The 25863-nt window shown below is 43.3% G+C and overlaps 4 protein-coding genes across 7 annotated transcripts; 1 reads left to right on the forward strand and 3 right to left on the reverse strand.

Annotated features, from left to right (window-relative positions):
- Positions 1-311: 311 nt before the first annotated feature.
- On the reverse strand, positions 312-6864 carry aldh6a1 (aldehyde dehydrogenase 6 family, member A1). 2 transcript variants are annotated; one of them, XM_084437567.1, is made up of 12 exons: positions 5826-6864; positions 5504-5542; positions 5157-5231; positions 4550-4711; positions 3778-3856; positions 3133-3435; positions 2864-2985; positions 2282-2471; positions 1651-1832; positions 1342-1521; positions 775-873; positions 312-652 (listed from the first exon to the last, which is right to left on the reverse strand). In XM_084437567.1, exons 1-12 carry the CDS (start codon positions 5862-5864, stop codon positions 548-550), a joined length of 1575 nt encoding a protein of 524 aa, XP_084293693.1. In that variant the 5' UTR covers positions 5865-6864; the 3' UTR covers positions 312-547. The 2 variants fall into 2 exon arrangements, with proteins under 2 accessions (XP_084293693.1, XP_084293692.1); XM_084437566.1 differs by having other exon boundaries at positions 5501-5542.
- An 836-nt stretch (positions 6865-7700) lies between these two features.
- On the forward strand, positions 7701-12774 carry gstz1 (glutathione S-transferase zeta 1). 2 transcript variants are annotated; one of them, XM_084438267.1, is made up of 9 exons: positions 7701-9848; positions 10170-10221; positions 10330-10397; positions 10529-10609; positions 10741-10866; positions 11989-12064; positions 12156-12208; positions 12346-12395; positions 12495-12774. In XM_084438267.1, exons 1-9 carry the CDS (start codon positions 9819-9821, stop codon positions 12619-12621), a joined length of 663 nt encoding a protein of 220 aa, XP_084294393.1. In that variant the 5' UTR covers positions 7701-9818; the 3' UTR covers positions 12622-12774. The 2 variants fall into 2 exon arrangements, with proteins under 2 accessions (XP_084294393.1, XP_084294392.1); XM_084438266.1 differs by lacking the exon at positions 7701-9848 and adding an exon at positions 9860-10090.
- Positions 12775-19731: 6957 nt separating this feature from the next.
- On the reverse strand, positions 19732-23580 carry tmed8 (transmembrane p24 trafficking protein 8). Of its 2 annotated transcripts, XM_084438876.1 has the most exons (7): positions 23452-23580; positions 22870-22906; positions 22617-22728; positions 22200-22299; positions 21911-22004; positions 21452-21745; positions 19732-21301 (listed from the first exon to the last, which is right to left on the reverse strand). In XM_084438876.1, exons 3-7 carry the CDS (start codon positions 22724-22726, stop codon positions 21084-21086), a joined length of 816 nt encoding a protein of 271 aa, XP_084295002.1. In that variant the 5' UTR covers positions 22727-22728; positions 22870-22906; positions 23452-23580; the 3' UTR covers positions 19732-21083. The 2 variants fall into 2 exon arrangements, with proteins under 2 accessions (XP_084295002.1, XP_084295001.1); XM_084438875.1 differs by lacking the exon at positions 22870-22906 and having other exon boundaries at positions 23452-23575.
- Positions 23581-24416: 836 nt separating this feature from the next.
- noxred1 (NADP-dependent oxidoreductase domain containing 1) lies at positions 24417-25813 on the reverse strand (the record flags this gene model as incomplete). The annotated part of the gene is made up of 5 exons (XM_084438431.1): positions 24417-24619; positions 24782-24936; positions 25049-25229; positions 25356-25540; positions 25656-25813. The coding sequence occupies 5 exons, from the start codon at positions 25811-25813 to the stop codon at positions 24417-24419; spliced, it is 882 nt and encodes a 293-aa protein (XP_084294557.1).
- Positions 25814-25863: the final 50 nt, after the last annotated feature.

A 25863-nucleotide genomic window follows, 5' to 3' on the forward strand; every position in this document is an offset into this window, starting at 1 on the left:
ATAACTAAATGTGATTGTAAAACTAAAAATGCAATATAAACTTTACCAGTAACAAGCAATAACCCTCCTATAGTAACATTCACAGTAACAAACAATAACCTTGGGTTCTGGGTAGACTGCCAAAGAACCCATTGGGATGAAAGGGGATTATTCTGCCCCTTTGGGGTACCAATGTAAGCATGTAAGTAAGCTCGCACACACGCATACATGCAGCTAGTCACGCTGAATACTGTAGTTGCATTGCAGTGCTCAAGACAAGTTCCTTTGCATTTATTTATAAAGTTTTAATGCTAGGTAATTACATTTGTACGTTTAGAGGGAGGGAAGAACCTACTATATACAGTACATAATTCTGAATTTGCATAGAATAAGGGAACCGTCAAACTACAAATCCAGTAATTTAATCTCAAGATATCACTGAAAAAATAAACCAAATCTTAGGTACAATTTCTAGGTCTTGTGTGCGTGGGGGGTGGTGGTAATCGGCCCCTAAAGCTAATGGGACAGCACAGTGGTTTCCACATTTCACTTCATTAACAACAAGCATTTAGCGCACCATGGTTGGCATGGTAACTGCAGTAGTTTTCAGAGTGGCATCTTCTGCCTTCCACTGTGAAGTTACTGTTTTGATCTGTGTGTAGAACTGGATTCCCTGTGGAAGAGTGAGAGAGGTATATTTGACTGGCTGCTTTAGTGGTTAACTACAACTGTACACAAGCAGAGGCGTTGGTAGCCTCTGTAGGCCTGATGTAATGGTCCTCCTCTGATACTCACTTGTTTGCCATAGAAGTTGGTGTCTCCCCTGAAAGAACCTCTGGAGCCAGTGAAGGAGAACATTGGCAGAGGGACAGGGATGGGAACGTTCACTCCAATCTGCATAACACATGCCACACTAGTCATTCAGTGTAAACCAATCCCTGACAAATTAATAAAAAAAGTAATTTTGGACACGTGAACAGCAAACACAGCGCATAGCTGGGCCCCGGCAAGCAAACAAACTGGGGACAGGCCTTATTTACGACTAAACACTGAACAGGCCCCTTGGAATCCCTTTTGAGTTTGAGATTTCCCTGTCTCTATGTCCCCCTGTTTTGATCAAAAAGGCATATATTTGCTATCGCCATTTGTAGTCTGCATGGGGTGGGGTGATGGAGGAAAGAGTTGCCGTAGTTCGTTTTAGCACCACAGAGGCAAACAAGGCTATACTTTCCATGGAAAATAGTAGTTTCAAGATGAAGAACAAGGGGTGTGATGTGCTCCTTGTTTAAGGCATGGTATCAACTTAGCAGAAGTGTCGACATTCTCCCAGGACAGAGGGGAACCCTGTACGCAGCCACCCACCTGGCCGACGTCCACCTCGTGAGTGTATTTACGTGCGGTGGCGCCATTTATGGTAAAGATAGCCGTTCCGTTGCCGTAGGGGTTATTGTTGACTAAGCTGATGGCATCGTCCCAATTGTCTGCCTCCAGGACGACCAGCACAGGCCCGAAGATCTCCTCTGTGTAGCACTTCATCTGGGGCTGGGGGGACAGGAAACGAGGGAGGGCACATAGGTTCACCTTCACTCTATTCCACTCATATCGTTTGAGTAGTCTTGGATGTTGTTCAGGGTTCATTTTCAAACATACCACGTAGAGAGAAACACTCACTGTGACATCGGCGATGATGGTGGATCCAACAAAGTTACCGTTCTCGTAGCCCTTGACCTTGACGTTCCTGCCATCCAGCAGCAGCGTGGCTCCCTCTTCCACCCCGCTCTGGACCAGGCTGTTGACCCTCTCCTTGGCCTGAGGAGAGATCAGGGGCCCCACGTCTGCACCAGGCTGGTCCCTTGAGAGGGCCCCCACACAAAAAACAACGTATGAGGTCACAGGTACGGTATATACATGCACACTCAAATACCCATCACACAGACGAGGGCGACACAGGCACTCCCTCCATGCAGAATGTCCGTTTAGGGGTTTCCTGTGTCGCCGCACAAATTAGAAGTGCACACATCACTGCAAACGGGGAGAATCATTCATTCTCTCCAGCCGCACAAACTTCCTTTCTCAAAGACCCGGCGCTCTCAGCTACTCTTTTAGCTCGGGACGCAAATCTAGACGCAAAATTGCAGCATGACTGGTCCCCTTTCCCCGGCTCAGCCCAATATAGAGTTACGAAGAAGAGTGAGAAGAGTGGCTAGGGCGGTGTGGGTGGCCTTAGGAGGGGTGAGCAGAGAGCCCTCTGGGTGGGATGGGGGTGATGGAGAGGGGGGGGGGGTCAAAAAGAGTGGGGTACCTGCATTCACGCGCAAGGCCTTGGCGCGTTCCACCAGCTCAGAAAGCCAGCTGCGAGCGTCGCCCACCAGGATGGCGGTGGAGAGCGCCATGCAGCGCTGCCCCGCCGCGCCGAACGCCGCGCCCACCAGCTGGTTCAGCGTGTTCTCCTTGTTGGCGTCAGGCATCACCACGCCGTGGTTCTTTGCTCCCTGCAAAGCACGAGAGCAGAGGGGGGGGGGGGGGGGTATACTTCACCTCTAGCAGCGTGATCTGGGTATCGCTAGAGAAAATGATGACACCATACAATATGCTTGTATGTGGTAGACTACATCAATGTTACAGAATACACTGCAAAGTAGGCCACATCCTGAAGGGTTTAAGATCCTGTCAGTTTTGTTGAATAAAATATAAGAAGTCAAATTACATTAATTGCATATTCCTCAATTCTAAATTGGCCGTTTCAGAGGTGCCTTAACACTGCCACCAAGTCACCAGCTGACAGTGGCACAGCTCAACAAAGATCTCCACCACTGCCTCCCCCTGTTCAAATGTTAAAACTACATTAGAATAGTCACAAACTGAAGTTCCACCCAAGACCCACCATGTTAGACTGCACCCTCTTTCCGTTTTTGGAGCCCCTCTCGTAGATGTACTCTCCTGCCTGGTTGGAGCCCACGAAGCTGATGGCCTTGATGGCAGGATGATCACAGATGAAGTTCACAGCTGGGGGGCCGGAGGGGGGGGGGTAAGGTGGTAAATACTCCACTCACATACAGCACTTACTCCAAAAACGTCACTTCAGATCCTACAAGATTCCCGACGAGGAGCGGACCGAGGCGGCAGCAGCGGAAGGCCTAACGCTCTCCTCACCGTCGTGTTGGCCGTGGATGATGTTGAGCGAGCCGTCTGGAGCCCCCGCGTCCTGCAGCATCTTGGCCAGCAGCATGGTGCAGGCCGGGACGCGCTCCGACGGCTTCAGCAGGTAGGTGTTGCCGCACACCATGCCCATGGGGAACATCCACAGAGGGATCATGGCAGGGAAGTTGAAGGGGGCGATCCCGGCGCACACCCCGAGGGGCAGGCGGTAGGTGTAGGTGTCCATGTCTCTGGTGATGGAGGGCAGGGTCTCCCCCAGCATCAGGGAAGTGATGCTGCAGGTGTGCTCCACCACCTCTGGACAGGAGACGGGGGGGTGGATGTGAGACACGGAGAGCATGGGGGGTGGGCAACATTTTGAAACTAAATGGGCTATTTTCTATAGGGTAACCCCTTGGACAGTCCCTGAGACAGATGAGTGCGTCAGTGAATGAGGCCAGTCTTTCACAGGGAGAGCTGAGAGTCACACGAGCTTTAACCTCAATGCTCTTTCCACTAGTGACCAAAACCCTAAAATAACTTACTGATTAATCATTTCCTTGGCAGGAAGACAACATAGGTTAAGGGACAATATCTACATGTTGCCCTTCTGAACGGCTAGTGTGTGTGTTTTTGTGTGTCTGTGAGTGTGAGACTTACGCAACCCTCTGAACACGTCGCCTTCAGCGTCCGCTAGGGTCTTGCCCTGCTCTAGAGTAATCAGCTTGGCAAGTTCTTTCTGAAACACGAGACACACACACCATGAGAGGACACACACTCATATCAGTTAGTTAACCTGAGCTACAGGAAGTATAAATAAAGCAAACAGCGTTATTATGCGGGGTGTTGTGGTGTCCTGCAGTCGATCAACATGATCACAGCTCTTTTCTATCCTGGCCCCACAGTGGTGGTTGAACTGCCCACTGACATCAGCAGAGTCACTGCCCATCTTTCACCACAGGCTCAAAACTCACTGCTTCAAGAAGTACTACCAGGATCCCACCTCTTAAGCAGCTATTGTATTTATATTTTGTTACTCTTTCACTTTGGCTTTAGCACTAGAATATGCTCTTATAGTGACTTGTTTAGTAAGGAGATGCACTTGTGTGTTCTGGTGAGTAGTAGCACCCTGACTGCCTACGTTAAATGCAATTATTTTAAGTCACTGTGGATAAAAGCGTCTGCTAAATGACTGTAATGTAATGAGTCATAACCCTTATGTATAGACCAGTGCAAACTGAGGAACCAATGCTCCAAGTGCAGAGGGATGCTCCAAGTGCAGAGGGAAATAGTGCCCTTGAAAAAGGTAGCGGATTTCTAACAGCTCAAAACAGTAACTTGTAACTTGTAACTTAAGCTGATGATAAGAATTTACGTTTGGTTCTGGTGGCAAAGCATTGTACAACCGTGCTCGTTCCTTTCAAAGACGTACAATGTTGTCCTTGATGAGCTGCTGATAGCGCAGGAAGATCTGCTGGCGGGCCAGGATGGAGGTGTCAGACCAAGAGCGGTAGGCCCTGGAGCAGGAGTCCACGGCCGCCAGCAGCTCCTCCTGGGTGGATTTGGGGACACGTGCGATCACCTCGTTGGTGGCCTGCAGGTGGACAGTGGGGAATACGCAAGGTTGTCACAGTATCTCTAATGTGATAGTGGTTCTTTATGGTATGTGAGTAATAAGTAGGCCCTATGTAATCTACAGACTTGCTCATGCCATTCATGCTGTCTTCCTATGACACAGTATTGCTACAGCTAAGCCCATGAACCTTTAACGTGGTTAAGAACCTGTGCAGTCTGTACCAGTTCTGGATACTATGTTTGTCTGATCGGGCAAAACCCAGGCAACTGTTTAACCTACGATGTAGACTTTGTTGCTTCGTCTTACAGTACAGCACAGCCCTGCAGCCCTTCATTTACATCTATGTAGCAGTTAGAACTACACATAGAGGCTTGGTACACTCACTTGTCAGGAAAATTAACATGAGCACGAACACGAAATCATCAAGCAGCATTAGGTATTTCACACACGTTGAGTTACTTACAGGGTTGTGAATATCTAGCCATTCAGAAGACTTGGACTCAACAAACTTTCCATCAATGAATAACTTGGTGGTAGGCTGAGGAAATAAAAAACGATGTTGCAATACTTATATTAAAGACTTCTATTAGAAATTACTATACAAGTTCAATAAAACATTGTTGTTAATGTCCTTGCCAAAGGACACTTCGACAGGTAGTCAGGAGAAGCCGGGATTCGAACCAGCAACCCTACGTTCACTGAACGACCCGCTCTACCTCCTGAGCTATACAGTAGTAGGTAGGTAGATCAATAAAGTAGGCTACCTTCCTACTGTATACCTAATAAACTAGTTTTTCATGAACTCACCACTGAGGAGGAGTAACACATGCGGCCAACCTGAAAATGCACCTGTGGAGGGGAAGCAGGTGGTTAGCCTACATACCTGCATTAAACAATGCATTCATATCAGATAGACAGTAGGCAGATTTTTTTTTGTCCAGAAATACATTTATGGAGTATAATTTTTTGTCTATTTTGTTTATGGAATACCATGCAGCTCAACCACAAAAACCAAACTGGTGTGAGTTCAAGGAAATGTCTAAGTGGTTCACAGAAGATCTGCGACATACTGTATCTTTCTATTTGTAAACATGATCACAAAAAAATTGATATTTATAGCTTGTTATCTTACCCTTTTCTTCAACAGCGATCTCATTACAGTGGTTGCCATGATGGAAATATTGTATTTATTGCTTGATTTGTTCTGAAGTGTTCCCAACCCCGCCACACGGAGCCGTAGCCAAAGAGAATCACACCTACAGGGATTTAAAAGTGGGAGGATCCAAGAAGTAGAGATTGACAGCTATTTGCTGGTCACCGATAAGGAAATTGATTTTATTGGTCAATTCGCTATAGATTACGCTCCTAAATAAGAAAAAGTGAAGTGCTATTATGTCATTGGATATTATTTGCGTCTGTCTTATTGAAGGCTCATTGGCTTTTAGAGCGCTTCAATACCAGAGTAACGACACACATTGGTCAAGCGGAAAGTTGGTATCGCGCCTCTAGTGGCGGGATATGGGCATTGCATTTGTGACAAATAATTCACTCATGTTCGTATTGTTGTATTGGAGCCGACCAGGAATAATTCTATTGCCACCACAAAGTGAACCACAAAGCTTCACCAGCATCGGTGACCCGTTTACAGGTAAATATTAACATATAATAGTGGTCATTAATTGTTGTATCATGAACGCCTGATGTTTTAATAATGATATACTTTCAAGTTGGTCCACAACTCTCTCAATGGCTAACGCAAGTTTGTGCGCTATTTCAAAACTTCCGTGTTCCACGTTAGCCAAACTCTGTCGTTTTCTTTATTATTAGCCCTTCATCTCAATATTTATTTATTGTTTATGTAACATTACCGTTAATGTTACTTGCATGAAGTGATGTGGTGACCAGGGATATTAATATTGTCATTGATTGTATTCTAATACCATAATAATATCATAGCTAATAATACCGACTCATATCAACTACAAGTTGGCTGCTGGCTCATGTGTACATTAAAAAATAACTAGGTAATGCAAAATTGCTGTTTTATTTCATCCATTGTCTATGGCTTAAAGGGGAACTTAATTCATGACTGAAATGTACTTCACATTCAAATGGTAAAACACATGCCTGAAGTTCATCGACCGGGTCAATGAGGTGGGTATGGATGTGAACCAAGCCATATCCCACCCCTACACCCAGAGTCTGGTCCAGTATGTCTGTGGCCTGGGCCCCAGAAAAGGTTCCCACATGCTCAAGGTAAACCAATACTGTATAGCACAAAAGGAGGGCCAGTATGGGACCCTGTGTACTGTACTTATGTATCGAGTGGAGTATCCTATTTTAGACCTCACTGTGATTGACTACCTTACTTGTCTGTGGTTGTGTGTGTGTGTGACTTGACCCTGTAATTCTCATTTTTCATTTAAGAATCAGCCACCAAGTGTGTGTGTGTCAAGATCCTGCAGAGTGTTCCAAAGACTCCGATCACCTCTGTGTCACTCCAGGAGATGGGCTTGTTGTTGTGAGAATAACAGGATGTGAGTTCGGGGCTCAGAGGTGCAGGGGGGAGGAGGTCGGTGTAGTCAGTGTTGAGGCCTGTCTGCCATGAGAGGTCAGTCACTATGGTTACAAACGTACAACTGTACTACTGATGCACTGATCCCTATAGTATTGCACTGTAAAGAGGTGTATTCCACTTTCTAACACAGTGTTTTGACAATGCAATAACTGAAAACAGTCATTAATAAAATATTTCAATCACAGATCAGAAGCTTCTCTTTTTCATAATTGTACAGTATTTTCTAAAGTATTTCTAGAAATGTGTTCAATGGTATATCAAGTTATTTGAAAACAATGGAACATTGACTTTATTATAATTATGTAGGCTACTGTATGTACCTTAGTATATTAGGTTGAGTGTAATATCAATCAATCAATCAATCAATCAATCAAAGCTTTATTTGTATAGCGCATTTCATACCCAGAGGCTACACAATGCGCTTTACAGAGAACAAGGGAGGTGGGCATACGTCCCACCCCTACATATTCCAGAGGGAAGCAAAAAAACAGTATCACCCAGGGGCCAGATAAGTGAGCTGTAAAAATTATTCCCTGACCCCTCTCAACAAGGCGATCGAGCAAGCTCCTGGAGTATGTTTGTCTACCAGCTAAGAACATTTATAAAGCAATAAATAACATAAAATTACATTTACATAAATTACATTTACATTACAAATAACATTAAATTACATAAGAGAGGCTAAAAACATCATAGGAGAGACATGGCAAACACTGGTGTATGTCTGTGTGTGCGTGAATGTGCCTGGGCCCAGATAGAGGCAGGGGTTGGGGTAGGGAGGGGTTAGGAAAAGGATACGGACCCGGGTTAGGGTGAGGGGAAGGGGATCTGAGCCCAGGACTGGTGTATGTCTGTGTGTGTGTGAGTGTGCCTGGGTCCAGGTAGAGGCAGGGATCAGGGGTAGGGTGGGGGTAGGAAGAGGATACGGACCCGGGTTAGGGTGAGGGGAAGGGGGGACTAGGTCCAGGCCTAAAGCCGGAAGTGGACTGGTGTATGTCTGTGTGTACGTGTGTGTTAACTAATTGCTACGACATCCACAGCAGACACAGGGGTATCTATCGGACTCAGGGTGGTCTGCTGGTGACAGTGGAGCATCCACTGGACCTGGTTAGAAGATAGGAGGGAGAGAGAGAGGCACTAGGGAGAGGGGAGGCAGAACAGGGTTAGTAGCACACAGCCATAAAAGCAACACAGATATTAAAACAGGCAACCTGGGGCAAGCTCCTGGAATATATTTGTCTAATGACTAAGAACATTTATAGAGCAATAAATTACATTAAATTACATTTGCAGAGCAAGAAAGAAATATAGTGTTGTTGGTCTTATTGCCTTTTTAAATGTTGTTTGTATGTGTATTTGATTGATTGGTTAATTGATTGATTGATTGATTGATTGATAGCAATCCCCAGGAGGAAGGCATATCTGTGTCAAAGTCAACAATCAAGACTTCACCAGAGTAAATACAGAGGGTTCACCACCAGATGGAAACCATTAGTGAGCCTCAAAAACAGGAAGACCAGATTAGAGTTTGCCAAAACACATCTAAAAAAGCCTGTGTAGTTCTGGAACAACATCATATGGACAGATGAGACAAAGATGCACTTGTACCAGAATGATGGGAAGAGAAGAGTATGGAGAAGAGAAGGAACTGCTCATGATCCAAAGCACCACCTCACCAGTGCAGCATGATGGTGGTAGTGTTATGGTGTGGGCAATGGGCATGTATGGCTGCCAATGGAACTGGTTACCTTGTATTTACTGATGATGTGAACGCTGACAAAAGCAGCAGGATGAATTCTGAAGTGTTTTGGGCAATAATATCTGCTCATATTCAGCCAAATGCTTCAGAACCCATGGACGGCGCTTCACCGTGCAGATGGACAATGACCTGAAGCATACTGCGAAAGCAACCAGTTTTTAAGGCCGGATTCATAGTCGACGCAAACTACATAAGCGCAAGCAACGCAAGCTTCGCAAGGCCACGCAAGATCTCGTTGCGTCCTTGCGTGTGTCATGCCGAAATTTGTCACTTGACGCAAGCAATAGTGCAATTCCTTGCGTTTCCACAAAACAAAACACAGAACGCAAGCTCTCGAGTCATGTTGGAGCTTGCGTTCACAACGTAGCTTGCGTTGTTTACGTCGATTATGAATCAGGCCTAGCCTGCCTTACGTAAAACGTGCAGGCGCGGCTCGACTGATCTACGAACTACCTGTTAACCTAATGCCCACTGCCAATGATTTGTAGATCAGGCGGCACAGGAGCCTCGAGCCGCTTGCATTTTGTCCGCTGCGAACACTCACCGTGTCAGCAGCTCGTGTCACGTGTAATAATATGAAAGACAAACGTGTTATAAGAAACAGTTGAAGCTAAGTTAATTTGGATTCGTTTATCATAAGTCTAAGGCACAATGTATATTGTGTAAGAAAGCGATCGCCTATCGACAATGCTGTCGACTTGCTATAGTGAATGTTAAACAATTGTTAAAACCGCAGTTGGTAATAGTGCAAATTATCTGTACCAACGTCCTTCCTTCATCTGCAAATAATGCGTCTCTCGTTTGCATGCCTCGCTAAGGTATTGTACTGTCACTGTTTTTTTGTTGTAGTGGGATATTGTGTGCACCCAGAGCTAATATGAAACATGCGGAGATCAGAGAGATGCTTAGTCATGGAGCAAACACCGTGGAGGGAGGAGTGTTTGGGGGAGCTCATTCTATTGGTCGCCAGACTCCGATTTTTCCAACCAGTTCTGAAACTGACTGAACCATTAGCGCCAAACGCATGAGTTATCTGAAAACCATGGCAACTCAGACTAAGGTGAATCCATCAGCAAAATTAAGATATCAGTGTTTCATTACTTATGCACGTGCACTGATTTACTTTTGTCTCTGTTTAGCCCATTCTTCATGGATATTTCAGAAGTTCTTGCTCCTGGAGGGTCAGAATCGGTAAGTGCATGACTGCCTTGACTCTCTAAATTTACTTTGGCAGTGGTTGGATTTTCACATTCCACTTCTGTAAACAGTGTCGTTATAATCTAACATTTTGTGTGGCAGCCTTTGCTCTTAAAGGTATAGAGTATGACCAAGTTCCAGTCAATCTCATCAAGGATGGAGGTCAGCAGGTAAAGAAACTACAGTAGCACACACTGAATACCTAGAATTTCTATCATTTTACTGCATTCATGTATTCATGATAAACTTTACAGGTAATCACACACCCAGTATACTATCTTCATACTATTATCATCTTCAGCTTACAGACCAGTACAAAGTACTGAACCCTATGCAACAAGTACCTGCTGTCCAAATCGATGGCATCACCCTGTCTCAGTCAGTGAGTCCAAAACATTTTTTCCTTTAAAATAAAAATATAATTTCGTTTTAAATGTTTACTTTGCTTTAATGTTTGAAATAGACTATCCTATACAGGAGATATTAGTGTCAACGTTGTCTGCTCACCCTTAGCTGGCAGTGATCCAGTACATTGAGGAGACCAGGCCAGGACCCCGTCTCCTACCTGCAGATCCACAGACCCGTGCCCAGGTCCGCATGATCTGTGACCTCATCTGCTCCGGGATCCAGCCTCTGCAGGTCAGTGGAAGAACAAAACAACAGAAGAGAAAAGGAGGAAAGTCACGGCCAAAGCATATTCATCTAGCCAACAATCTGTTGTGCGTTGATAATGAAATCAGATGGAAGAAGTATCGTGCTTATGTAACCGAGTGAAACGTGAGTAGCTGGTGAAACTCACTCCTCAAAGGAGCGCTCCAAGAGGGATGTCCCTATTTATTTATTTCCCCTCCCCCCCTCCTTTGGGAAGACATAATAGCACCTTGTTATTTATTATATAGTTATATTATATTACATATAATTGTAGGCGGTACATTTTGTCATATTTGTAGTAACAGTTGTATCCAAAGTCCAAAAAGAAAAAAGGAAATACATATCTACAGAACCTTCTCAAGTATAAACGTTCCCATTCAGCACACAGTCTATAGACATTCCTAACGTCAACTTATAGTTTTCATACATGGCTCATATCCATCCTTCTCCATTTCTCAGATTGACCCACTTCTTGCCCGTATTTAAGTGCTCTGGGCCTGCAGAGGATATACGTTCTTCTATCATGTAGTAATGTTTAACATAGTTTCTAAATCTCTCCAAACATATCTTGTCAATACCTCTACATCTAATGATGAAACTTTTTGCCAGAAGTATTATTATATTATTTATAGAGTTATTCTGTGCCTTTAAGTCTCTAAGTAACACAGTTTGAAGTGAAAGGTCAAGGAAGGTATCATGATATGCTAACCATTTCTGAATCTGTGTCCAAAAGCCTGCCACAAGCAGGCAGTACCAGTAGATGTGTTCAATAGATTCTGTCTCCTCACATGAGAATCGACATTGAGATGAGTTTTCTGTACCCCATATATTTAACATTTTCTTCGTAGCGATAATTGTGTACAATAGCTTTAATTGGATATACCGCAGTGACGAGTCAACTGTTGTTTTGTATATCAATTTATAAACGCGGTCCCATGGAATAGGGGTGTCTTATCATCTGTTCCCAGCTGTCCTGTATCCAATATGGAGCACAACGCAGACAAGTGTACTACCGTTACACTTATTTACCCTGGTATAATTTCCTGTGTGGTAGCAGCACTACGAGGGCTTATCTGATCTGTGTGCGTCAAACGCATGTTTGTATTTCAGAATCTATATGTGATTCAGAAGATGGGAGTGGAGAAGGTGCAGTGGGCACAGCATTTCATCAACCGGGGTTTTGAGGGTAGGTAGCGGAAGGCCGGCCCCCATCCACAGTGGCTTTCTCCCAGGCTTTCACCACTGACTCATCTGATCTCCTTCATGTTCCTCCTCAGCCCTGGAGCCCATTCTAAAAGAGACAGCGGGGACGTACTGTGTAGGTGACGAGGTAAGAGATAGGCATGACATTCCGGAAGAATTTGCTAGTGGTATTTAAGGCCTATTAGTACTTGATCTTGAGTTGATCTCTGAATAAGTGTTAGCTGTTATAAATTATATTTAACTAACCAAATGTTTACCTCTTAGATCTCCATGGCAGACATCTGTCTGGTCCCACAAGTCTACAATGCAGAGAGGTAAGATTAGCAAAACACATATACCAAACATATACTTGGCCACACAAATAGCTGTTGTCAACATTTTTAAGTGTTAATAAATCTACATCTATCCAACAGGTTCAAAGTTGATGTCAGCAAATTCCCAACTATCCAACGGCTGAACCAAACATTACAGGAAATTGAGGCTTTCAAAGTTAGTCACCCATCTTGCCAACCAGATACACCCGCAGATTTACGCACGTAAGACTATTGCTTCAGTGATAATGGAACCAGTTAAACCGTTGTTGCTTGTTAGAAATCCTTTGGCCTGCAGATATGCACATAAGACTACTGCTTCTCTGATAAGGGAACCAGTCAAACTTGTTGATTCATATAATAAAATACTTTGTTAGAAATCCTTTGACATCAATTTACTGATTTGAAATGACAAAGAATCTTATGGGTTAAAATGATTTATTACAGCTTTGCTGGGAGTTGGTGTGCATAAATACATTTGAACTCCCCCCATATTTACACATGCCAATGTTGAGAAATTAAATGGTGAAAACAATGAATCCTAAAATTATGAACATAAGTGAAGCATAAAAAAGTTAAGTATTTATTGAGCTAAGTGCCAAATACCCCAAACCACCCCAATGTGTTATATGTAACATGGCTGCATTTCTGGGGGAAAGTGGTTATGGGTCGCTGTTAGAAATTGGTTTGTAAAATAGCTTAAGTTCAGCTTCTAATGTAGGTCGATCAACCCAAACAATAGATATTAAAAAAAGCCTTAAATTCTTTTAGGTCAACCATGGGTGATAGGAAATAGAAAATTATCTAGAATTCTGGAGATATGTTGCTTGTCAGATTAGCTTGGTGCCAGTACCATTCTTCAATGTTAAAAATCACACATAGAACAAGGAAAACAAAGGAGAGAACCATACATTATTTCAAGTCAGATCCACACTAAAGGGAAAGGGAAAAATACCACTTGCACCACAACTGACAAGCAACATCCCTTCAGGAAAGACTAAATCAAGCTTACAAATGGAACACACAAAAAAGGTCTAGAATGACCACTATAAAACTGGTAGAGAAGGCTTTAACGACATCAAGAGATACACGTGCAATGTGACAGAAGCACTACTGTATGCAGTACACAGGACATGAAGGTGCCAGCCTTTTTCCTCTGTTGCTATATAATTTCTGTCCAAAGTAAATGAACGTGTATCATTAAAAGATGGAACTAAAACAATGACAATGTCCATTATAGTCTTTCCCTGACGTTTTGACTTTTATCAACGGGAATGTTCAGAGTACACTTGATGATGTCATTGTAGAAATTCCCAGCACAGTCTGATCCTCCGAACACCAGGAGTGTGCAGTGGGGGTTGTCATACTCCCCCTGCTTCCGTTTCTCAGTGTCCATAAGTAGGGAATCCAAGTGGACCATGCTGTGGCCAGCCCGAGGCTTGGAGCAGAGCACAGGAGACACCATTGAACTCCACATACTGGTCTCTAAAGGCAAGCCCAAACAGAGGGATTTAATCATACCACTATCAAAAGCTCAGTGTAAGATTGATGAATGACTGATGATTTTATAAAGTGATCATCATACCATGAGAAGGCAGTCCTTTACGAAGAACACTCACCCACATTGAAGATATGGACATCCTGCAGGGTTCCGATGGTACTGCAGCCCCCACTGACCAGCATCCTGTCGTGTGCCACTGGGAGGGCTGCGTGAAATCTGAGCCCATCGAGAGACACAGGACAGAGCACTATAAATATTACTCTCATCTCCATCAGAATGGTACCACTTTCATATATACCAGAAAAATAAACAAAGTAGAAGTATTCGTCACAGATGTACTGTGTGGTAAATAAAGACATCTTATTCACTGCAGATAAGTTCAGTTCAGTCTGATATCTTAAACTAAAAACAGATGGGCATTGCATCATTTAACAAGCTTGAATGTTGAATGAATTGAATTAATTCAATCCTGAATTGACTCACCCTCGAGGCAGTGGTGGCATGTTCTCATATTTCACAGCTGTGTACTCCATGAAACCTCGTAACCCCAATGAGAAAAATACCATTTGACGAGGACATAGCTGAAATGGAGTTTGAATGCAGTCGTTGAAAAGAATAAGTAAGCCTACTGGACAAAGCCTTGCTACTGTACCTTACCAAGATCCAAAATGTGGAGGTCATTTAGGTAGGTTGCGGTCTTCTTGCCACCGAAAATGATCATCTTGTCTGACAACAGTGTAGTAGAGTGTCTGTTCAATACAAACACATCTGTATCACTTTTGAGTGTCAGACATGGTAAACAAGGGACATGACACGGTCTTGTCAACAAATAGAAATATAACCATGAGACTGACCCAAACCTGGGTAGAGGTCGGACTCCCTCTACAATTGGTTGGTACCATAGCTCAAATTCTGGGTTGTAGATGTACAGAGCGTTGCTGCAGGCCTGGCCTCCTGGACAGTGGCTGGGGTGAACACCCCCAAATACATAGAGCTCCTTCTTGTAGAACGTTGCAGAGTGATATGCCAACAATGGAACATTGCCTCTTGCCTAATAGAAATTACACACATAAAATAATAATAATTTGCATTTGCAGGTCATTGAGGCAAAAATAATAATAATTTGCATTTGCAGGTCATTGAGGCAAAGTACCTCAATCGGGGGAAAAACAGAAACTAAAAAGGGATATACGTGTAAACCCACATTGACAAGCTTCCACTTCCAGGTGAGCGTGTTGAGAACGTAGAGATCACTGTAGCGCTGGCCCTCCCTCAGTCCACCGTACACGTAGACAGACTTGGAGTCTGGGTCGTAGACGGCAGAGTGGCCGCGGGCACAGGGTGGCACAGGTCCAGAGGTCGAGGAGTTCATTGGGAACCAGAAGTCACTGTCTGCATGTGGATATATACACTAAATTAATCAACTTAAAGGAGTAGTAAAGGGAAAATCATGTTTAGCCCTGTTTTAAGGTTACTTATGATCATATACAATGGTTCAGATCAAAAAGTTGACAAAACTAGCACTTTTGAGAAAGTCTGATAATTGCTCTACCACCGTTTTGGTCATACAATGGATGTGTGTGGGCTCCGTGAAAAATCATTCAAAAAACATGTTAAACTCTCAATTTCAAAGACAAACTCACCGATGTGTTAGTTGGCGTTGTGACATAATTCACCATGATGTAAGATTCTAGTTCATCTGGAAAGGCTTTTTTAAATATTTAGTCGCAGCACATACGTGTGTAAACTTCCGCTTGAACAATAACAATAGCTACCGTAAGTAGTTCCGCTTCCTGAATCCCCTCTGCGGATTGATCTACACATCTACAAAGGTCGCGTCAATACGAAATAGCTTCCTCACTTGCTCCAGCACGCATGCGCACAGCGTGCTGGAGCAACGATTGCACGCTGTGCACATGCGTGCTGGAGCAAGTGAGGAAGCTATTTCGTTTCGAAAGATGTTTCTAAAGATCATGGCATGTGAAAACCACAACAGGCCTATGCTCTATGTAAGCACAACTAGCGATTCATCAAGACAGATTGATGAAAACAACCGTTTCGCGGCAGAACATTGATTTTTTGAAACTGCATTCTAAGTGCCCCGACCACCGCCATTACATGGATATACTGGCTCGCGCTGGATTTTTAATTTCTTGTACATGCCTCCGAACTACACCAAAGTGATCTTGGTGAGTCAAACGTCTTATAATATGTCGTAAATAAGGTCCAGGTTGTCAAAAACGAGCATTGTCCTTTAAAACAGGGCTAAACATGATTTTTCCCTTTACTACTTTAATACAACCAATATGCTTCAGACTGAAATCTATTCATTTGGGCTCCACATGAAAGTGGTTAGCTTATAATCACCCATTTCTAGTTTCCATAGGGAGTCCTTGCAATGGGTCTGGTCTGAAGCTTCCCCTCCAATCACAACAGCTGTATCAGGGTCACTCAGACACATGGTGTGGCACCAGCGCTTTGACGGACGATCTGAAAATAAAAACATTTCTTATGAATTTCAATTGATAGAAATGACATGGCATCTCAACTCTCAGGTCTCAGAATCAGGCTGTGTACAGTGTGTGTGTGTGTGTGTGTGTGTGTGTGTGTGTAAATAGAAACACACATATATATATATATATATATACACACACACACACACACACACTATATGGACAAACGTATTGGGACACCTACTGTACACATTACACCTACAGGAGCTTTTATGACATCCCATTCGAAATTCATATGGAGTTGCCCCCCCACTCCCTTTGCAGCTATAACAGCTTCCACTCTTCTGGGAAGACTTTCTACAAGATTTTGGAGTGCGTCTGTGGGAATTTTTGCCCATTCATCCAGAAGAGCGTTTATGAGGTCAGACACTGATGTTGGACGAGAGGGCCTAGCTCACAATCTCCATTGTAGTTCATCCCAAAGGTGTTCACTGGGGTTGAGGTCAGGGCTCTCTGCGGGCCAGTCAAGTTCCACACCAACCTTACCCAATCATGCCTTTATGGATCTTGCCTTGTGCACTGGGGCACAGTCATGCTGGAACAGAAAAGGGCCTTCCCCAAACTGTTCCCATAAAGTTGGAAGCATAGAATTGTCCAAAATGTCTTGGTAAGCTGAAGTATTAACATTTCCCTTCACTGGAATTAAGGAGACTAGGCCAACCTCAGAAAAACAACCCCAGACCATTATACCTCCTTCACCAAACTTTACAATTGGTACAATGCAGTCAGGCAGGTCCACTAGCGGCGTGCTTTACACCACTCCATCCGACGCTTGGTATTGCACTTGATGATGTAAGGCCCTCTTGTCCAACATCAGTGTCTGACTTCACAAAATCTTCACTTCAAAATCTTGTAGAAAGCCTTCCCAGAAGAGTGGAAGCTGTTAAGCTGTTATAGCTGCAAAGGGGGGACCAACTCCATATTAATGCTTATTAATTTAGAATGAGATGTCATAAAAGCTCCTGTAGGCGTAATGTGTAGGTGTCCCAATACTTTTGTCCATATAGTTATACTTTTGTCCACACACACACACACACACACACACACACACACACACACACACACACACACACACACACACACACACACACACACACACACACACACACACACACACACACACATCCGTGATGATTGATGATTTAAGCATTCCCTTAATTTCTTTGAGCAGTGCATGTTTGGTTCAGAGAATATGGATATACTGTACGGGAGCACTCTGACCTGCTCTGCAGTTTTTCTTCATCTTCACATTCTCTCCTAGGCTGCACATCCTCTTGGGGCTGGATGCTTGGCTGCTGTCCTCCTGAGGACTGAGAAGCTCTTCAGAGCTCCATGAGAGATGACCCCTCTTCCCAAGGACAGTCCTTCTAGGGGCGCTATCCTTTAAAGGATGCAAGAGTCAAATCATGAAACCATCAATCTATCAATCTTGTCTTCCCCCATGCTTCTCTTTACGCAACATTCAAGCTTGATTCCTACCGTTGGCCAAATACAGCGCTTTCCAGGTAAGGTGGAGGGTGTTTCAGGGGGTTCAGTCTTGTCAGCTTTGAGCTCAGCATAGCAAACACTGTCTCCCAAATGAGAGGAGTTGAAAGTTCCCTAAAAAAAAAAAAGGTATTCACATTGGCTTATCAATCATTTCAAACTTGATTTTAACCAGTTACTGTCTAAAATCAAACAGTCTGTGATGCGTCTAGGTCTGACCTCTTGACAGCCACTGTTGAGCAGAGTGTGGGAGAGAGCCATGGTGTTCTGTTGGTCACGGGTTGAATGGCTCCTTGGCACCAGTGGAGTACTGCTGATGAAAGTGGGCTTATCCTTTAAAAGATGGAGAGGTTGGATATCATCAAGCCTTCTGTCCAATTCAAATTAACGGTTTTATCATTGTGGGTTGTGAACCATAGCCTACCTCTCCACAAACCGTGAGCAACATCTTCCCATAGACTCCTTTCCTGCCCCTGTCTGTTGCTTCTGTGACAAGTTCAGGATTCCAGACTCCTTCCCAAGTGAGACATCTTCATTCAGAGAGACATATCGGGAATGAATGATAGTAGCAGAAGTGCACACCAGACAGCTAATATAGACGTCAATGTTAGGTAAAATACCTTGCCTGAGAAGACAGAGTTCCTATTCTCTGGGGTTTCACATCCTGACTAACCAGAACTTCAACAGAAATGGTCGTCTCCTCTGATCTCCACTCCCCGAGGCCAAACACAACCAAGTGGTTGGGTAGTGGCAGCGGTATGTGGACCTGGTGGCACCTGCGATTTGATTTTCTGTGAAATAAAAGTATTAATCTGTGACTCTTCCTATGTAATCCTGGAAATGATCAAAACGTTGACTGCAATTGTAAAGCCTTATGTTTTCTGGTATTTGATTTATTAAGACTTTTAAAAGGTCACTTTGGGGGGGGGGGTTAATTAATTTACCTGATGAATTGACGGGGTGCCTCGCGCAAAGACCAAAGGACGAAAAAGTTTAGTCGGCCCATATTGTTTCAACTTTTGCAGTTGAACCCGAAATTGTAGGCTGCAGCAACTGCAGAATCTTGTTGGTGACTGTAGCTCCCTAAAACATGTACCTGGCCAAAAAGCCTGTACCGCCAGCGCTAGCCTACTACCAGCACCACCACCGTGCAATCTACCGGGAGGGCGTGTTTATGGTGCTCTAACCACCTGCGGCTCCTCGAGGGTACAGCGACCTGATTAATCACAGCAGGCGACGGATCGTGGGGTTCCATCAGTACCAAAATAAAACCTAAGGTTTCGTGCAATTAGTCTATATTTGGTCATTGCTATCACTTTGGCTTCCGCCATTCACAGTGCACAGTGCGTTGGTGTTCTATTTGCCTGTTTATGTTTGATGAATAGGCCCTATTTCAAAAAAGATGACAAAATCAATTAGAAGCTGTCTGATCAGAAAACTACAAATCAATGTGCAGTACCTTTGAGCGAGGCCTAACAAGTGTGGTTTATGTTGCAACACCACCTCCGGGATATTATTTAAATAGAAACCCAATTTATTTCGTCAGCACTGCAATACTTACATCAACCCCCTAATGGATGTATCTAATGGAGAGACAGGGGACACTGCCTCCTTAAGAGAATACTACTTCTGAAGGTGTGAGCTGTCAATCACTGTAGCAGCAAATAGCTGCTCCTGTCATGTCATATTGGCCTATTAAGTCACCCCGCTGATGCCATGATTTTGCATGGCAGGGTCATCATGATCTTAAAGGTAGGGCCTAATTCAAATCCAGCACGGGCTCCCCAAACAAAACACAGGAGAATGTCAGTCCTCTTTATTATGGAACAATTGGGAAAGCATACAGTAAATTAAGGCAGGGCACAGCAATCATTTCAGTTGCTTCACACTGTAGAGTATTAGCAGCAAAAATTCATTAGATTTCTTTGGAAATGAGCACACCAGATGTAAATGAGGTGAAACATTGTTTTGGGAAATAAACTGTAGAGCATGGATGTATAAGCTGTAGAGCTAAGAGATAGAGACGACACTACAAACAGTGTGAAGGGGGTGTATTTCAAATTGTACACATACAAAAGCAGTACAAAACAGAAAGCACGTGGACAATATAATAACCGTGAATTAGAGACCTGTGCATAATGTAGTACAGTCCAAGGTAATTTCCACCCCATCATAATTATATCTCTATCACCCATCAACTGAATCTGTGTCATCATGACTGCTGAGATCTGCCCACCAGCTCAAGACAAACAAAGCACATAGGGAGCAGGTAAATGTAAATATTGAAACAGTATTACATAATAAGAGCATTTTGTGATAAGCGATGGCTTTTGTGTCATAAAAGACAGACTGTTACCTCTTTTTCGCATTTACCTCGGAGTACATTCAATATTAATTTTGTTCAACTTCCATCTTCCTCAAACTCTATGCGATCACAGTTTATGCATAAAACATTAGAATAGTTGTGCGCAGCCGTTTAATTTAGTTTATTTGCACAAGCATGTGGTCTTGTTTTACACAAAGTACAAAAAAGAAAAAAAATCTACTTTAAATAATCATATCAGAAAGGTGCACAGTACACAAAAATGAAAAACATTAATTTGAACAAGAAAAAAACTTTTCCTGTTAGATGCTTTGCCAGGTCAAATGCTTTATCTCTTTAGCAGGTGTTGGCATAGAAATGAAATGCTTTGGTTGAAGAAAACAAATATATATATTTTATCATGGGTTTTGCTTCACTTGATTGCACATTTAAACAAACACCGAAAGATGGCACATACACAAGGCTTCATAAAATATTTCTCTATAAACACATTAAGACATACTAGCAAATGTCACACTCCATATACAGAGGTGCAAACCGATCACAGGTGAAAAAGGTGACAAACATGCAAACCCATACATACACAGATCAAACAAATGACCTATTTTAGATTAAAAACGGCTATTTTCACCTAAAGGTGACAAGTCTGCACCCCTGCATATAGCTCTGTGGCCCTTCATATTAAACGTGGCCAGGGAGCAAACACAAACCGATTGTGTTAAAAAATATATGGACGACAATAGTTAACCATCACATATTCTATTTATATTCTTTATATATATATATATATATATATATATAGAATCAAAAATAGTAGTTCATAGTTCTTGGGAGTCATACATTCATATGTGAAACTACACACTGGATTGTCAGGCACTGTAATACACTCTATAGTACAGAGTCTTGTTTCGCCATAGTGAGTAGGAATTATCAAACTTCAGGAGGTAGGTGCCCTCGCCTGGGAACTCATGACTTCCACCGTGGACCGACAAGTGGCTGTCCTGACGATACACAGGCAGAATTTCCCCAAGGTTTGTGTTGGTCAGTGATTTGGAACCCTTCTCAACATCTCCACTGCCAACAGGTCCTGTAAGACAGCACATGTTCCGTGTTCCTTCAGATAACATTCTCAAAACAAACAGTGTATGTAATACTAAAAAGTTATTTATATGCATTTGAGATTTTGCAAATGCAAAAGAAGTAAATTAAAGCTGTGTGAGGAAGTGCCTGTACAGACCTTCCACGTCCTCATCCTCGTCCTCGTCGTCGCTGGACTCACTGATGTGGACTGTGATGGCTCGGCTGGTGACAGGAGTCCAGTCGAAGTAGATACCGAAACCGATGTCATAACCGTCAGTGGCAAACTCCCAGCACACCTGTTTCCCCTCTGGGACGGTGGGGACGTGCACCGTCATGATGTCCCCGCGGTACACCGTCACCACACTGTCCTTCTCCGGACGGAGCTTGGCCTTCAGCTCCCTCAGCCCCGGCGACGTCCATGTGGAGGGAGGCTTCAGTGGTGGCGTCTGGGCTAAATAAAAAAGTGCATTTGGGCCTTTGTTTACCGATGTGATGTTTTGACTAAATGTATTCCGATCAGCCCATTCAGTTGCAATTGAAAACCTGTCGCTAGTTTATGGATTATACATAAGCATACAGTATCAAGTTCACCACTGGGAAAAATATGGAGCCTCACCTTTTCTCTCACTAGGGTGCGGACCATTCCCACCGGTGCCGTTCTCCGCCATCTCTCCGGCTGCAGCTGGCACATTAAGGGCCTCTTGATTACTCTGAAAACAGACACATCAACACACACACACACACACACACACACACGCACACACGCGCACACGCACGCACACGCACGCACACACACGCACACACACGCACACACACAACTACAGTAGATGTGTGCAGTATGTCATTATCAAAGGTTCATCTATAGACTAACTAATAATTTTGGCCAAAGTGTACAAAATATTTACCTCAAATTGTGGTTTGGACCCTGCAGTGTCATTGGTTACATCCATGTCAGCTTGCTTGATGGGAGGGTTGGAGTTCTGTGAAAGGTCAGTACTCTGAAGCCTGAAAAAAAACTTACTCATAGATAATTCAGCATAATAGCATGGGAGGAATTGAAACATAATTGTGGAAAGTCATTTGAATTCGTTTTTCACAGTGGTGAGTTGCCAATTATTTTTCCATAGCAAACCTGGACCTTTATGCAGTTAGCTAAAAGGGTATTTACCTAAATAGAAACATGCATATCATAAAACATTCATGTGAAAACATACATGTTGCTGGATAGGCAACATTTATAACACCTGAATCTAAAACCAAGTGCCCATCGTGCAAAAATTACTGCAAAAAGTAGGCTAATTCAAAGCAGTGAGGAGGCCTACCTGTCCAGTGGACTGTTATCCCAATTTTTCGACGTTATTCCAGGGAAAGAGGAAACGGACAGCGATGACAATCTGGACTGAAGCTCCGATGTAGCCTCGAATCTCTCCATCGCTGGAATGACATGATGAACACTTCTGTTCACAAATCAGGCTTCTTTCCCACCCCTCCCCCCCTCTCTCTCTCTATCCCTCCCTCTCTCTCTTATAGCGCGCGCACACACACACACACACACACGCCTATGTGAGTCGTTACCATATCAGAGGATCTGGCTGGAGTGCAGATTCAAGTCCTATAAAAATCACACAAAAAAGGAACGAGTATTATATCACTGCGCAACTGAAGATCTGGCTAGGGAAGTCTGTGACTGGTTGACTAATCATCGTATTAAAGTTGGCAATAACTTGCGCTAATCATCGGACACTTTGGAACGTTTAGGTCTGATCTCTGATTCTAATCGCGATGTTTAGAATGTAGCCAGCATGACATTACCACACTGGCTTCCTGTTTGTATATCGACCATCGCGAATGTTGGGCAAAGGGATTCAACAAGTGGCGTCTGAATCACAGCTACGAGCTACACTATGATTTACCGTTAGCAATATTCAGTCCACTTTTTGTTAATGTAGTTTGTTAACAAGATTGCTCTAGCAACCCAGTCGCTTCTGTACACGGTAGCATCACTTGAAAGATAGCTAGCTAACACCTAGCTGGCTAGCTGCCAGAGCAGCTGCCTAGCCAATGTTAGCTACCTGGCTAGCGGTAGCTAATTTAGCTAGCTACGCTAGCTCACCATTAATACACTAGAAAACAAGAAAGTTACAAGTACAAACCTACCAGAGATAACGTTGATCATGTGGTTATGTGTACGACTACTCTCGGCTAGCTGTCAACGGTCCTCGAGAAATAACCAACTATGAAGCAGCTGGAAGTAGTCACGCAGATTCCGTCAAGACAGAAATTCAGTTGATTTCAATACTTCCGTATTTTTACGAGTGTTGACGGAATTTGGCGGTGTGGTGTTAAAGGGGTATTCCACACAAACATTATTTTCATTTTCCTAGAGTACCACCACCACAACACAGTGCAAATAGCAGGACTAGCATTTTGCCCTCCCTGGCAACCTGAGAGTACCACAGACTCTGTGTTCTTTTAAGACTGGTCTAAAGACCTAGGTTAGGGTTTGGCAGTAGCCTACAAGAAAAACGTTTTGGATGTAATGTGTAGATATTTATATAGGCCTATTAATTGGTCTCTCTTTTCTTTATGACTTTGTGATTGTTTCAGCACATTGAGATTGTTTTCACAATGAAAAGTGCTTTATAAATAACATGAATAATAATAATAATCATAATTCGTATTATTATTAATAGAATAATGGAATCATGAACGGATCTTTATTGAATAACTTCACTGATCAGAATCAAAACATATCTGAGGCCATTTGTGAAGGAAAATTAACATGAGATGTCTGAAAGTAAAGCATTGACTTGGTTTCATGGACAGTACATCCCTTTCAGTAGTTCAGTCTCCCTTCCTTCAAGTGGATCTGCCAGTGATAATTTGTAAACAGCAGAGATGCAATCCTGCACAACGTTGTTCCTTGATATGAAGCATGATAATGGTGTCTCCTTTGTCTGAGCATCAATCAAATTAATCCAAGGGAAATACCTGACAACATGGAGAAAAATCAAATAATAGTTAACAATCAAACATAATTGTCCATCACTTTATTCACATGCCTTACATAGGCTACATACAAACATAAACCCAGAAAAGAATGCTAAGATTAGAATAGGAACTCACTCATCTAGCGCAAGCGAAGAGGCATAAGATGAACTGAGAAAACTGCGCAGGGTGAATTTCATAGTGCTTGAACCTTTAAACTGGAACAGCTCATTGATCAAGGCAAGAGCTTCACTGGATCTAATGTTTGCAGAGGTGCAGAAGTTCAAGAGACAGTAGATCAGTCCAGACACCCACTTTTGATCCAGAGAAAGACCACCTGAATGAGATTCAAAATAAGTTAACTGATTTTTGTCAGACAAAAGCCCCATTCAGACATTCTAGGCCTGCATAACAATATTGGCAATGGTTTCTGTTTCATGTCTACACAACTGGTTCTTATCACTGCAGAATGTGGATGACTACACTGATTATGACCTACCGCTCACTGAAAGAGGACTGGAGGATTCTATCAGTCTGGGATCTTTCAGAGCCATTGTCAAATGACTCTGGGATAGCCACACATCAGCGGAGTCACAAACCGCATAGTCATATTGTGGTTTGAGGATGAAGTTGTGCCCAAGAAGCTTTGCCAACCTAAAGCACATGATACAACACAATGATATCCAGAGGATGTTGTTGACATTGTTTTGACAGTCAAAAAGTATATATTAACATGATACAACGAAATGTGAAGTTCTACTGTTACCTCTGAACAGGCACAGCAGAGGTGAAGCTGTACACCAGACAGTGCTTAGGTAGGTGAGAGTGAAGCCCTGCGCACACCTTGGGAACCTGAGACGGCAGGCAACACAGGAACAACAGGTGTGCCCAGGACACAAGTCTCCGGTTGTCAAAGTAACACCCAATGCCCATCTTGACAAATTCTTCTGCAATGTATGAAAAAATATATTTTATTAACTTAACTTATTAACGTAACGTTATGTTTTATTAAAACCCCTTGAGCAAAAGCATTTAAGGCTAGCCTACGTTAGATCATGTGTTGTATTGACTACCTAGAGTTTCAGGCCTCTTGGTGGAGATGTTGATGTGAGATGGTTTTATCCCAGTGTTTTCGAGAAGCACTTGGACAAACTGTTTCCCGATGTTACCTCCCCCAAGGACACCCACATTTAGACCCCTGTCTTCCCTTGAGACATTTGATGCCAGTAAATCTGGGGATTGTCTTTGGATGTTCCCTCTACAAAACAAAACGACGTTAAGAAGTAATCATCGTGTATAAAGTAACGAGATGGTACCACTACTTATAGCTAGGCTACTACTTAGGCTAAGTGTCAATATTTTCTATAGCCTACCTCAATGAATGAGCAAGTTTGCACACAAAAGCAGCATGCCCACATCCACAAATCGTCAGTCCAGCCGAGCGTGCACGAAGGAATAAAAAATCCTTTTCATTTTTGCTCAGTCCACACTCAAAACCAAGAGTGTCCAGATTAACCGTGAAATCCAACATCACCTGTAAATTTGGCAGGATTAGCGTGACTCTGCTACCTATTTCACACC

The sequence above is a fragment of the Borostomias antarcticus genome, assembly GCF_949987555.1.
Source record: "Borostomias antarcticus genome assembly, chromosome: 5".
In the NCBI taxonomy this organism is placed as follows: Eukaryota; Metazoa; Chordata; class Actinopteri; order Stomiiformes; family Stomiidae; genus Borostomias; species Borostomias antarcticus.

Excerpts from the sequence above, each read along its gene's own strand:
- aldh6a1 (XM_084437566.1), bottom strand. The coding sequence starts at position 5,864 with ATGGCAACCACTGTAATGAGATCGCTGTTGAAGAAAAGG. Across the intron at positions 5,232-5,500 it reads TGTGTTACTCCTCCTCAGTG|CCTACCACCAAGTTATTCAT; the intron begins GTGAGTTCATGA and ends TTATTTCCTCAG. Across the intron at positions 874-1,341 it reads ACGAGGTGGACGTCGGCCAG|ATTGGAGTGAACGTTCCCAT; the intron begins GTGGGTGGCTGC and ends TGTGTTATGCAG.
- gstz1 (XM_084438266.1), top strand. The coding sequence starts at position 10,055 with ATGAGTTATCTGAAAACCATGGCAACTCAGACTAAG. Across the intron at positions 10,398-10,528 it reads TCAAGGATGGAGGTCAGCAG|CTTACAGACCAGTACAAAGT; the intron begins GTAAAGAAACTA and ends TATCATCTTCAG. Across the intron at positions 12,065-12,155 it reads CATCAACCGGGGTTTTGAGG|CCCTGGAGCCCATTCTAAAA; the intron begins GTAGGTAGCGGA and ends GTTCCTCCTCAG.
- tmed8 (XM_084438875.1), bottom strand. Across the intron at positions 22,300-22,616 it reads GATAACAGTCCACTGGACAG|GCTTCAGAGTACTGACCTTT; the intron begins GTAGGCCTCCTC and ends GTTTTTTTTCAG. Across the intron at positions 22,005-22,199 it reads GGTCCAAACCACAATTTGAG|AGTAATCAAGAGGCCCTTAA; the intron begins GTAAATATTTTG and ends GTCTGTTTTCAG.